We start from the raw sequence: 13,095 nt of genomic DNA on the forward strand, positions 1-13,095 counted from the left end.
TTTGATTATGGAGATATTCCCCAACACTATGGAGTACTGCGTACAACATTCTTTTCTCATATTGGTCTTTGCTCCAACGCAGGAACTGGTCAGGAGGGTGCAGACCTGTGCCCAGAGTCGTGGCATACAAATGCATTAGTGGCACTCAGGACAGACAGACATATGTCGTCTGACATCTCATTAGCCCTTACTCTGTATAGATTTAATATTTCACTGCTCTTTTTCAAAGTCATCGTCCACCGTACCGCGATATAGGGAATACCTCCAGTCGGACATCGTGATCAACCATGAAGGTCCTCCAGAATACCCAGCTCAGATCACACTCACATTTTTACCCCTATTCTCTGTACTCTGGATTTACTTGTGCCCAGGCAGCAATTTGGACAAAACACGCCAACTTGCTCCCGTCATCTAAGGGTGCAATGCCAAGTTCATAATCCCCAGTGTGTGTTCCCTTTTTAGAATGAACCGCGGTCGCACGTGAGCAAGGGGGGGTCAGATGAGGACAATCACTGAAGAACTGTCAGTCCTAGGCTAAAAAGAGCTAGTGTATATTGATACTACCTTCTGACAACGCATGGTATAAATAATAGTTACCTGTAAGCGTTGGCGTAGAGAAGAACTGCTGCCAGGAATGCTGCTTTAGAAAATGAGAACTCCGTAACCCTGTGGCCTACCTACTATGTATTACTCTTGACGAGCGACTTGTAAAATTCCAATCTTAGTAGTTTGCCACTATATGAAACAGATAGATTATAAATGAAGATGAATCTCGTGCAAGATCTAATAGTATGAACATAACTACTCCCTGTCCTTGTCTTATATAAGAGCAAACGACCAAGCCAAATCCAGAATTCGACCATTGCCTACCAAGTTAGAAGAATATTGCCTTGGGTATACGTTGATTCGCTCACCGCCCGGCCCTATCAGCGGTTATCGGCACGTGATGGCTTTTTTCGATAATTTTCTTCCCGCAAAATCGGTGTTTGGTTTTGAATTGTGGTAGAGCGACAGCGATAAAAAGGGAAAAAAAAAAGGTTTTTCTACCATGCTTTGAGAAGTCGTTCGTGTCTCACCATCTATAATAGAGATCTTAATAGCATCAGAAATAATTACTGCAGCTGAATTTCTATCCCTCTACTAATTTCTCTACGCTAATTTCCGCCGTCGAGTGTTTCTCGCAAAACCTCAGACCAAACCGGCCACGAACATGCCGATTCCTATGGACACCGCAAAATCGGATTCAAAGAAGCGAAAGAGAAAGCACGGAGGTAGTGCGCGCGCAGTAACAGCAGCAGATGACGAAGTGGCCCCGACACCAGCGGCCGAGAATGGAACACTGGCCGATTCTTCAGTAAAGAAAGACGCCGTCTCCGCAAAGAAGTCAAAAAAGTCCGCGAAGGACGGATCCTCGAAGAAGCGCAAAGTGGAAAAGTCGTCCAGTGATAATGAGAAGGAGAGAGAGGAGGGTTCAGATGCCCCTACTGTTGAGGATGAGGATAGCGACGCTAACGAGTCGCCGGCCGCCAATGCCTCAGACCTTCCTTCCGCAGACCCTGTTCGTCTGCCACAGGTAGAGGGTGAGCCGCAGAAGTTCACAGAGCTGAATCTGTCAGAAAAGACCATCAAGGCCATTCAGGAAATGGGATTTGAGACAATGACCGAGATCCAGCAGCGTACTATTCCCCCATTGCTTGCCGGGCGGGACGTTCTTGGAGCTGCGAAGACTGGTTCAGGAAAGACTCTGTCTTTCTTGACTCCCGCAATTGAGATGCTGAGCTCGTTGCGTTTCAAGCCAAGAAACGGTAAGTTCGCTGTTTCCTTTTGTGGGTCTTAGTCTATGCAGTACTAATCTTCTGTCGCCCATAGGTACCGGTGTCATCGTTGTATCTCCTACCCGCGAGTTGGCCCTGCAAATATTCCAGGTGGCCCGTGAACTTTGTCAGTTCCAGTAGGTGCTCCATTAACTACCCTCTCTAGGTGTCTTAACTGACTTAAACCTAGTTCTCAAACTTATGGTATCGTCATTGGAGGTGCGAATCGAAGGGCCGAAGCAGAGAAGCTCGCCAAGGGAGTCAATTTGCTTGTTGCGACGCCCGGACGTTTGCTTGATCATCTGCAAAATACGCAAGGATTTGTCTACAAAAATCTCAAAACTCTCGTCATCGACGAGGCAGACCGCATCCTTGAAGTCGGGTTCGAAGATGAAATGCGCCAAATCGTGAAGATCTTGCCGAATGATAACAGGCAAACAATGCTGTTCTCCGCTACTCAAACCACTAAGGTGGAGGATTTGGCGCGGATATCGCTCAGACCGGGTCCTCTATACATTAACGTGGACCATCGCAAGGAGCACAGTACCGTTGAAGGGCTGGAGCAAGGCTACGTCCTCTGCGAAGCCGACAAGCGCTTCTTGTTGCTCTTTTCCTTCCTGAAGCGCAATGCGAAGAAGAAGATTATTGTTTTTTTCTCCAGCTGTAACTGCGTCAAATACCACGCAGAGCTACTTAACTACATCGATCTCCCAGTGCTCGAGCTACACGGAAAACAGAAACAGCAGAAACGGACCAACACATTCTTCGAATTCTGCAATGCGAAGCAGGGAACCCTAATTTGCACTGACGTTGCCGCCCGAGGCTTGGATGTATGTCTACGCTACTTTGATTCTTCCCGCTGTTTTGTAGAGGAGATTTCTGATAGTTGATTAGATCCCCGCCGTGGATTGGATTATCCAGTATGACCCACCAGATGATACCAGAGATTACATCCACCGGGTTGGTCGTACAGCCCGTGGTAAGGACGGAAAGGGTCGCAGTTTGATGTTCTTGCAGCCGTCCGAAGTCGGGTTCCTGAAGCACCTGAAGGAAGCGCGAGTGCCCGTGGTGGAGTTCGATTTCCCAAGCAACAAGATCGTCAATGTGCAGTCTCAGCTTGAGAAGCTGATTGAGCAGAACTACTATTTGAACAGGGTAAGTCTCTGCTCTTGTCTATCTTGAGCGGTAGGAACATCCCAAGGATAGGGACAACGCTAACGGACCCTCTCTATCAGTCTGCCAAGGATGGCTACCGCTCGTACCTCCAGGCGTATGCCTCACACTCACTCCGGTCCGTCTTCGACGTGCACAAAATCGACCTGGTCAAGGTGGCGAAGGGATTCGGGTTCTCCACCCCTCCACGCATCGACATCCAACTAGGCTCCAGCCTCAGTCGGGACAAGAAACAGCAACAGCAAGGCCGTCGAAACTACGGCAGCCAACCCAATAACAAAGGATTGAAGTTCAAGCGGAAACACGAGGATGATTGATTTCCTCGCCGGTCCACCACAGCAGCAATAGCAGCATGTCGGTCTATTTGTATAATTTTGGTCGATTGCCCTGAGTTCCGGAGTTTGAGTTTTCAGCCTGTGGATATAACTTGTGCTTTCGTCTGCATCCTCCGTGTCATGTGTTCTTTACCCTTTGCATTAGAATTTAGAAAAGTTCTATCTATTCTATTTATTTTTCCAACGTCAATTGCGTTATCTCGACCTGTAAGCAGTAACACAGAAGCCATCCATTCATCCATCCATGAACCCCGATCGGTGGTTTCACAGTGACACTGAACGTCTCAGTCGAGCGGCCTGCAGATTCCAGACGTAAGGGAGACCATGATAGAAAGAAAGAAAGGGAGAACCTTCACAGCGAGGACTTGCCCCTTTGGAAGAGTCCATCCATGGTTAAGACCCGGTTGGTCAAAGATATAATAGCCCTACCCATTTGCAAGTAATAATAAAAGAAAAGCGAAAAGATGAGGAACGGAGTACACGAGTAGGACCAAACATGGCAACGGGAAGAAAAACCAACAAATACGAATTTTTGGTCTTCAAATGCAAGTAAGGCACTAGAGTAGGTACATCCTTGAGTAAGGAAAGGAATGGCTGTGATTACCCCGACTGCATACTCCGTATAGGACTCCGTATGGACACCCATATTCAATAGTCCAATCCCATCACTTGCTAGAAATCACTAGTCGAAGGCTGTAGTCGAATCCAATTCCAAACCCATCTTATCTGGGTTTCCCGCGCAAGGACCAGCCACCGTCTCGGTGGCTGGGGATCCACCAGAGACACTATACTAGCCTGTCCTTACTAGTTGAGATCTTCCTATCCGTACTCCGGAGGTACGAAGTACTACTTGCTTCGGTACAGACAGTCAACCATCAGGGTGTGATTCCGTCACCATCGGGAGATTGTCCTACCAATCAATGCATGAGGCCGGCGCTGGTGGAAGGATAGATGTGATGAGTTGGCAGATGCAGAACCAATGGAGACGAATGGGAAAGGTGGTGATCGGTCGTCCGGGAGACCAATGCACCTAGTTAGCTGGTAGTGAGATTCGTTGGTTAGGTCCACCGTGGGATTCAGATCATAGTATCCCGTACTCCAGAAGGATGGTGTACTCCGTACTGAGTACAGAGTAGTCTGTATGTTGTCTATGTCGTTGTATGTAGACCATTTTGGGAGACGACGGGAGACACCGGACTGGACCTAGACCTTATTATTACCTGGCACTCTCTTGACAGAGATACAGGTCGCAATTCAGGTTACTGGGAGAGTCTATATAAATACCTCCGATCTCCCTGGTGTTGTGCCATCAAGGGCAACGGGAAGAATATGAGATGATAATCCTCTATATAGCGTACTCTGTATACTCTGAGTGTTTCCCTCATTAAGATGGGATGTTCTCTCCTCGGATCAATGGACTCTGGCCACCTTGCATGGCGTTTGATGATGTCGCAAAGGACGTGGGGGATGGGAATTGGAGCCTTAAATAAACCTGGAATGATCTGGATGGCATAAAGTAAAGACGAGAATAATATTATATTATCTGGATCGTCCGAATGAAATGAATAAAAATAAGTAATCCATGGCTGGGAACTCATTTTACAACAGGCTGCGTTTGTTGTCGCCGCTAAAAGTGACCAGCGCATCTCTCTCTCATCTCCAGCCTTCGTCTTTTTCGTCCCGGACTCCGTAAAGCCCCCATCGCTTTCTTTTCTTCTCTTGCATTTATCTTGAATTTTATTTTATTTCTATTATCTATTTTATTATTTTATTTTTATTCCTAAGTCTCTGTCTACTCCTCGGTCCTCTACCAACTATCTTCCTCTCTATGATTCATTCTCATCATTCAACTAACCCGTCTAGCGGCGTCGCATGTTGTTAGGCATCCGGTGAATTGTCCCAATTGATTCATCCCACACCTTCTCTCGCCCATCGTCTTCATCGGACTGCTCAGTTAGGCGTCGATTGCACCAGTCCTCGATAAGTCTACCGTCACAACTACTTCGATTCTTATTATTGTCTCCTCCCACGATCTCACATCACAGCAAGTGAGGGATCAACGGCTGAGCTTGCTCTGCATTCACCTTTGTCCACTTCATCTCGCCTTTTTCTCGACCTTTATTTTTTTTTTTTTTTTAGCCCCTTTTTGGTTCTTCATCTCCTTCCCATAGCCCTTTTTATCTCCTGCGATCGGACAACGACGGTACGCTTAAACCTTTCCTTTCTTTCTCCCCATGTGATATCAAATCTCTCGACCCACGAGTACCTACTGCTGCATATCGATTGTCCGATCGGTAGTGACCTTTCCATCTGATAGCAGCCTGGATTCCATTCCAGACGCTGGTTGTTCAATCTCAATTCCCTTGCCCACTTTCAGTTTCCCCTGAGAAGTCCACCAAAAAAAAAAAAAATAAGGGGAAAAAGGAGGTCAGGTCAAAGAGACACATAAACACACAAAAAAAAAAAAAAAAAAAAAAAAGAAGAAGAAGACAAACGGAGAATAAATCTGCGGACTATGATATTCTGAAAGGCCGTTCATTCCTCCGTCATGGGCGTCGATACGCGCAGACCGATCTTGCCCGCTCCCACTGAATCCATTGTCGACACCGCCACTGGCGACAGTACAACAGGCACTGATTTGGCAACTGACGTATCTCGACGCACAGACAAGACGTCGTACTCGATTCCAGACGACGGGAGTCCCGTTACTATCCCCACCCACCGCAAACACCGGGCCCGCGGGGACGATTCCAAACTGTCCCGCTCGTCACACCACTCCCAGACCTCCCTGCTCATCGAGTACTTCGAGGGCGGGAAGGGTTCTGGCTCCCTGGTCTCCCGGCCTAGTGTCCGAGTCCGAGTGACTCCTTCGTCGGCCCGAAAGTTGAAAGATCAGCAGGACCACGTCCAGATCACCGAATCCAGCAGCGGCCGGAAACCCGCCTACTCGCGCCGCATCTCCCTCAGCTCACCGTCCAAGCACAAGTCGCAGAAGGAGTACGCCGTTGATGAGTACAGTGTGAGCTCCAACTCAGCGACCGATGACCAGCATCCCCCGGGTCGTTCCCCCGTCGAGATCGAGCTCGTGAATCGTGACCAGGCCAGCGAGCTTTCCAGTGTCTCTCGCGACAGGTATATCCACCCCACCTCGGATATCTCGTCGATGCCCGCGGATAGCATGCTAGAGGCCCCATCTTCTGGTCCACGGCGGAAACGTAGTCAGAGCTTAGAGCGAGAGCGGAACCCCGACGCCAAGGTATATCTGAAAACCCCGACTCGGCAGAGAAGTCGCAGCTTGAGCACTGAGCGTATCGCACAGCGGGTTGCAGAGAAACTCAGCAACGACCCGCGTGAGCCCTCCACCAGCAAAGGCCACCGGGCGCAAAGCAGCCGAGACATCGACGATTTCCAGGAGACAGATCCCAAGTCCCCTCGACGCCGGCTGGCTGCATATCGCGGCGACGACGACACCATGAGTCCCGAATCTAGCCTTCTGAGCGCCTCGGCGCTGTCCTCACATCGTCGATCCGGCGACCAGTACTCCTTCAAGTCTGGCACTTCCAAATCGTCCATTAACAACCCCAAGCTCCTCGAGACTGTCGAGGATGCGATTCGGAGGTTGATCCTGCCGGAGCTGAAAGAGCTTAAAAAAGATCAGAAGGTGATGTCCAATACCTCCAAGTTCGAACGTGACATGGGCTCATCGTACTCACCTGCGAGCTCTCCATCTCGGGATGAATTGGGCAGGCGGCTGTCGAAACATGCCAGTGCCCCGGACGTCAGGAAACCAAAGGTTGTCCTTAATAAGGATAGCCAAGACGAAGGTATTGTCCTTTCGGGTGAGTCGGCTCCGTCACAGAAGGAGCGCAGGGCCAGTAAAGACAGCGAAATGACATCCGATGCAAGCTACGTCAAATGGGGGCTTCGTCCGGAGCTGACTGAACAGGAAAAACTGCGGCGTCAGAGGAGCAAGGGATTGCGAGACGCCGAAAAGGCTGGCCGAGTGGGAAACGCCTTGACGGCGGCCGCCCTCAAGCACCACGACTCCCGATCTAGTATCGACAAGAATGAATTTCGGAGGCCGAGTGGCACCCGGAGTCGCACCGGGAGTGTCAATGAAACGGAGCTGGTTTTCCAAAAACACAACGTGGCGCCCATGCCGCTACGCAGCGCGATTGAATCTGAAATGACGCGAGTTTCGTTGCTCTCCGAACAGACAGTGGAACCCACAACACCTCACAAAGAATATGTAGACCAGGACTATATGCAGACTGTTTCTCCCACTGCCCAGACCCCGGTCCGTACTTCCTTGGACTCGCGGTATGAGCTCAAGCACAGCAACCTATCCAGTCATGATCTGTCGATCCACAGCGCGTCGGAAAACGGCGACCACGAACAGGGTTATTCCCCAGTAGGGGATGCCGCTGCTGGAGCCATTGCCGCTGCGGCTGCGGCGAACCTATTAGACGTCCATTCCGGGCGCCGTGCTCCTGATTTTAACGATCGTCGACGAACCCTCAGTCCGATCCAGAGCGTTGCGAGCAATCAGAGTGAGTCTCACATCCAGCTAGACTCCACTCACCATAACGGCCAGGCCGACTCGGTCGACGAAAGAGGATTAGAACAGCGTTTGTCGATCGACTCCCTTTCATCCGCTCCAAGCACTAATCTTGCGAGGTCGACACGACTAGAAGGCATTAGCATTGCCAGTCAGAGCGAGCTTTTCCATCGACGCTATGATGGCCCCGAACTCGGCTACGAGGAATCCCCGGTGATGTCTCCGGGCGGCAACAGGCAGTGGCCGGAAGAATACGAGGGAGATAACGACGATGCGTACCAGCATTCAATAGCGGAGACTACCAGTACCACTGCCAAAAGAATGACGGGTTATACAGATGACAGCCAAGTCGATTTCATGGACAAGGTCAAGCAAGGAAAGCCCGTTGCAGGCCTCGGTGCCAACCCTCAGTTCGTTCATCCACTCGCTGTAGAGTCCGCTGTGGCCTCTCTACTTGAGCCTTCGGTCCTAGACACGAAGTCCAACCAGTCTGGAGTAAACCACTCGCAGACGAACCTCTCACGGCAAATTGAGAACCCAAGCCCCAAGGCCAAGGAGAGAACAGTCCAGTCGCCTCGTGGGTCCCGTCAAGGAAGCCCACTAAAACAGCGCCAGGATGCCTCCAGTCCGGATACTACTTCTTTCCCCAGGCGTATGGGAGCAACGTCTCCCCCGCAAAGCGTAACGCAGTCCCTAGACGACCAGACGGTGCCGACACATAGACCCGCCGAGGAGGACTACCAGCATGAGAGTGCCAGCCCTGAAGTCGACCGGAGCCCTGAATCTGAGTCTGAGATCAACACCAATCCATCCATCATCCAAGGGCCGATCGGAGGAGTTCCCCATGAGAGTAGCTGGGCGTACGATCAGACACCATCCAGAGGCGGGCAATCACCTCTTTTTGGCGATACGGGTGCTGCTGCTGGCAACGCCGGCCTAGGCTTGGAGCAACAGCCTACCTACAACCAAGACTATTACATGAAAGATTATGGCCCTGATGGCTACATTGATCAGCAGTATGCGAGAGGACATATGCTCGACACGCCGCCGGGCGCTAAAGACGAAGGCTATGTATCAGCTGCTAACCCTCTCTCCCCGAGTGTGGACACCCCAGAGCCTAAAGGATTTGGCGGAACCGACGCCAATGGCATGGGTCTTTTTGATAGCCCTATCGGTGCGGATGATGATTTCAATCCTTCTCACCAGCGCCAACTTAGCGGCTACTCCCATGGAGTCGGTTCGCCCTTATATGATAGTGCAACTGGTCGAGGCATCGAGCGGATCCAGTCCAAAGATATTGTCGCCCTCATGGATCATGTAAGTCCAAAATGATGTTTCGCAAGGAATAAGGCGTGATCATACTGACTTCTGTGCAGCTTACTGTTCGTGATGCCCAACGAAATGCTCGAGACACGGAGATCCTAGTGACACTGGTTCGAAGTGCAGCCGAAATGCGGAATTCATTTGAAGAAATGAAGAAGTTCATTGCCCAGCAGGATGAGATGCTCATGGAGTCTAGCGACCGACAGCATGAGCGCACGCACAAGGCCCTGGGAGGGCCTCGTCCACTACCAGCCAGCGGAGCCCGCGGTAATCGTCACGCCACAACAGATGAAGAAGATCTGCGCTCAAAGCGGAAGAATGTTTTTAAGCGCGCACTGAAGGGCCTCAGCCTTAAGTCCTCTAACGATTTGTCCAAAATTGAGGAGATGCTGGAACAGCTGCTCGAGGAGATGGAAACCCTGCGCGCTAACCAAGATGACCGGTACGTCCGCAGCAGCAATCGGGCTGCCAGCGTGGACCCCGATGGCTACGAACCCGAGGGCCAAGCGGGGACTTCTTCTGAGAACCATTCCGGATATCTCTCGACCTTTGCCCGTCCGGTACAAGAACCACGAGGCAATGGCCTGAGGAGGGAGCCGGGACAGCGTGTCAGCACTGTTCCAGAGGCCGATGAGGAATTGGATGACCATGAGCGCGGTGAATTTTTGAGCCCGCATCTGCACTTGATGGAGAATTCGAATAATCGACAGGAAAGAGGCGGGTCTGCACCTGTCTCAACGCCTCCCCGGGTTCCAGTGGCTTCCGGCGCCTTGAGCAACGAGACCACTCCGAAGACAAGCGAGAAAGCACGAAAGCACAAATCAAGCAGCTCTTCATTCTTCCCCAAGATCTCCCGCTGGTCTAAGACCACGGCATCGTCTGTGGGAGACAACATCCGAAACAGTATGCAGCCCCCACGCAGAGATCGTGCGTCTTTTGATGCGTCACGCTCAGGATCCGACGTCGCCAATGGGCCGTACAGGACCGGTGACTACTACGACCCCCAAGGTGATGACCGACTGCGGTCGAACTACACCCTGGACGATCAGCGACAAGAGAGTCGCCCGCCATCGCCCTTGGTACCGTCCCAAGTCTCCGAGGCACCGAAATATCGGGCCCATCGAGACAGCCTTGATCTTCAACACCCTCAACCGCGCCAGGGCCCTACCGGGCGATTTCAATCTCACCTCGAATCGCAGGCACAGACCTACGGCATGCCGGCGCCAGCAGAACAGTGGGGCTCCAATCCCAGCCTGCCGGGTACCAATCCCAATCGACGATATAGCGGCGGTGGTCATCTATCTCCCATTTCCGACGCTGGATACTCGGAGAGCAGCTCTCGCACTGCAGGTCCTCCACGGCCTCCGAAGGTTAAGGACGAAGGTCCACTGGTCCCCGAACGGCCCCCTAAATCCAAGGGGGATGAGAGATCGTATGCGGATCGCGTTGCTTCTCGGGTAAGCATCCCCACCCTTCTCCGTATGATGCATTTCAGGCGCTAATATGACCATCTATTTCTTCTAGAGCTCTGCGATGCGCTCATCCCCACGCAACACACCACCTCCCCGTAAACCGACAGGACCACGTCCTCTGACTTCGGGCGGTCCAAACAGCCCTGGACGGCAAAAGAAAAGTTACTACCGGGCAAGTCCGGACCAGGTTGACGACCAGCATGTCTAGTAATACGCCTGTCTGGCCTTTTTCCTCTTCCTTTTCTTTTCTTAATGACTTAACGAAGTGTTTTGGTGTCAACAGGTTATGACCAGCAACCTGCGTGTTTTTATGAGAACTGCTTTATATCCATGAAATCGAACCGAGCGATGGAAGAGCTGTAAACTCGGGTTGTTTCTGTTCTGGCCTGTCCTTTTCTTTGCATACCATGTATCCAATTCAATGTCCACATAGTGATTCCCTTCTCCTCTGCACATGGTTTTACCGGCGTTGACGAGACTTATAGTTGTCCGGCACAAAATAAGATACTCACTATGGCTCTTGGTCGTAATCTCGCATTCACACATGTCTATTTATTCATTTCCTAATCACTTGCATTAAAAGTAATTCGCCCATCATGTGTAAAAGACCTTATGAAATGGGAAAATGCTGATATGAGGCCTCCAGAAGTGAAAGGTAGTAATTATCATTTTTATCTCATTCAACTCATCCAACAACTTTCCTCCCGTGTTTATCTTAATGTTTCCAGCACCCCAGTCTCCCTGTACTCGAATTAACGTTTGCTACACAAAAGTTTCATGATGTCGACTTCTGATCTTCAGTGTTACCCAAACGAGGAAATTCTCAGGGCAGATTTCAAGCAAAAGTTGGGGCCTACTAAGCAACTAACTGATGCCACCGGTCAGTATACTGTCCTCGAGAACCTCCCATTTGACTTTGTCGAGGTCTGCACCTTTGACCCTCATGACCAGCACCCTCCGGCCCAAATGGATTCTTCTTCAAACTTATGCCGGTCGAGAGGCATCCCATTAATCACCGCGTTGCTAGCCCAGAGCTGGACCTCAGCTACAAGGATTTTGTCCCGAATGCCGGCCCGAAAACAGCGCTAGAACGAATGGCAATAGACCCCTACCAGTGTGCTCTGGAGGTCCTCGATTACCTCGATCAGTTGTACTTTCATGCGCCCAGAAAGGGCACAAGTACCAAAGTTTCGATGATATTTCGTTGTGCTAGGAGTTAGGTGAGCCATTTCAGATAACAAGTTATGACTATGCCTCTATCAGCACTTTCCTTGATTCTAACAAACTGATAGTCCTGAATGACTGCCAGCTACGAGAATTCTTTTGGTCCAAAGTCGGACTCGTGTTCCACAATCACATCCAGAGGCAGGCTGAATGGTCGACGAACGGGGTCCATGAGTAAATCAAGGAGAACAGGAAGAAGTTTACCCATCTGCAAGTTGTCACCCATCAGGGTTGCGTGGGAGAAATGACTAAATTCGCATCGGGGAACCAACCGGCTGCGGTAGCGCAGTCCATCTATAGTCGTCTTAGCCAAGCTCAGTTTGATGGTGTTTTCTTCCCGGTAAGCATCTAAGTAGCATCACTGCTTATTTTCCCTGCCACTAATCTCTATCTCTTTATGCTACCTTAAATCCTCATGACATCTTTCATTAGTCCTCATCCACTGATGCTTTGACCGGGTCCGAAATTGAACATTCTACCGAGTCAATGATTTATTGCACCAAGAGCGAAGCTACGTGGATTTGTTCCTCCGTAGGATCCGTGAGCCACTGCCAGGAAATCCCTCGTCGTCCCGGAGGGACTAAACATCACCAGATCGACGTCATATTTTGAACAGTACTTCAATGACCAGACCAGCGTGATGTCGGGGAAGGTTCCCGTGGCTAGGGATTCCCTTACGCCGTTGGGTTTTCTGTATGAGGCGGGCTCGTTGGTGGAGATTGATCGTAATGTCCTGGCACAAACACCGATTCCACGAGTCTCGCTAGTGTAGGCGTTAACTTATATTGATAAAAATATCACTGACACTGATACTACGGTGCCCAGCTTCAGCCCGACGGATCCCAATTCCTATTACACGGTGTCGAGGGCCTGGAGCAATGTCCCCAATAGTATGAACAACGCCCGATGGGCCATTCTAGACAATGACAATGATATTGGCGAGAAGGACCTGTAGTCGCTGATCTCGGTCATCATTATCCTGTCCAATGACATCTAGACCCTGATCAATGGTCTGATTTTCCGATGGGAGGCGTTAGAGCAGGGAACCTCCCCCCGGCTGTCTTACTCTGGGATTTCAAAGTCAATTTCAATTCGCTCATGATAAATATCGCCCCTCGATTGTCAGCGTCGAATTCTGCTGTTGCTCTTCTGGAGAGACTGCGGGATACTATGACCGCAATTGATAATGGTCGAAA

At 50.6% G+C, this 13,095-nt stretch overlaps 2 protein-coding genes across 2 annotated transcripts; both read left to right on the forward strand.

The window, feature by feature from the left end:
* Positions 1-1,210: 1,210 nt before the first annotated feature.
* On the forward strand, positions 1,211-3,304 carry has1 (ATP-dependent RNA helicase HAS1; the record flags this gene model as incomplete). The annotated part of the gene is made up of 5 exons (XM_033567218.1): positions 1,211-1,805; positions 1,870-1,951; positions 2,005-2,644; positions 2,709-2,969; positions 3,050-3,304. 5 exons carry the CDS (start codon positions 1,211-1,213, stop codon positions 3,302-3,304), a joined length of 1,833 nt encoding a protein of 610 aa, XP_033429213.1.
* A 2,566-nt stretch (positions 3,305-5,870) lies between these two features.
* Positions 5,871-12,854, forward strand: ATNIH1004_002530 (uncharacterized protein; the record flags this gene model as incomplete). Its single annotated transcript, XM_033567219.1, has 8 exons — positions 5,871-9,197; positions 9,257-10,660; positions 10,728-10,862; positions 11,477-11,555; positions 11,627-11,854; positions 11,968-12,073; positions 12,494-12,667; positions 12,725-12,854. The coding sequence occupies 8 exons, from the start codon at positions 5,871-5,873 to the stop codon at positions 12,852-12,854; spliced, it is 5,583 nt and encodes a 1,860-aa protein (XP_033429214.1).
* Positions 12,855-13,095: the final 241 nt, after the last annotated feature.

Source organism: Aspergillus tanneri, assembly GCF_003426965.1.
Source record: "Aspergillus tanneri strain NIH1004 chromosome Unknown AapTan_1_pilon_pilon_pilon, whole genome shotgun sequence".
NCBI lineage: Eukaryota > Fungi > Ascomycota > Eurotiomycetes > Eurotiales > Aspergillaceae > Aspergillus > Aspergillus tanneri.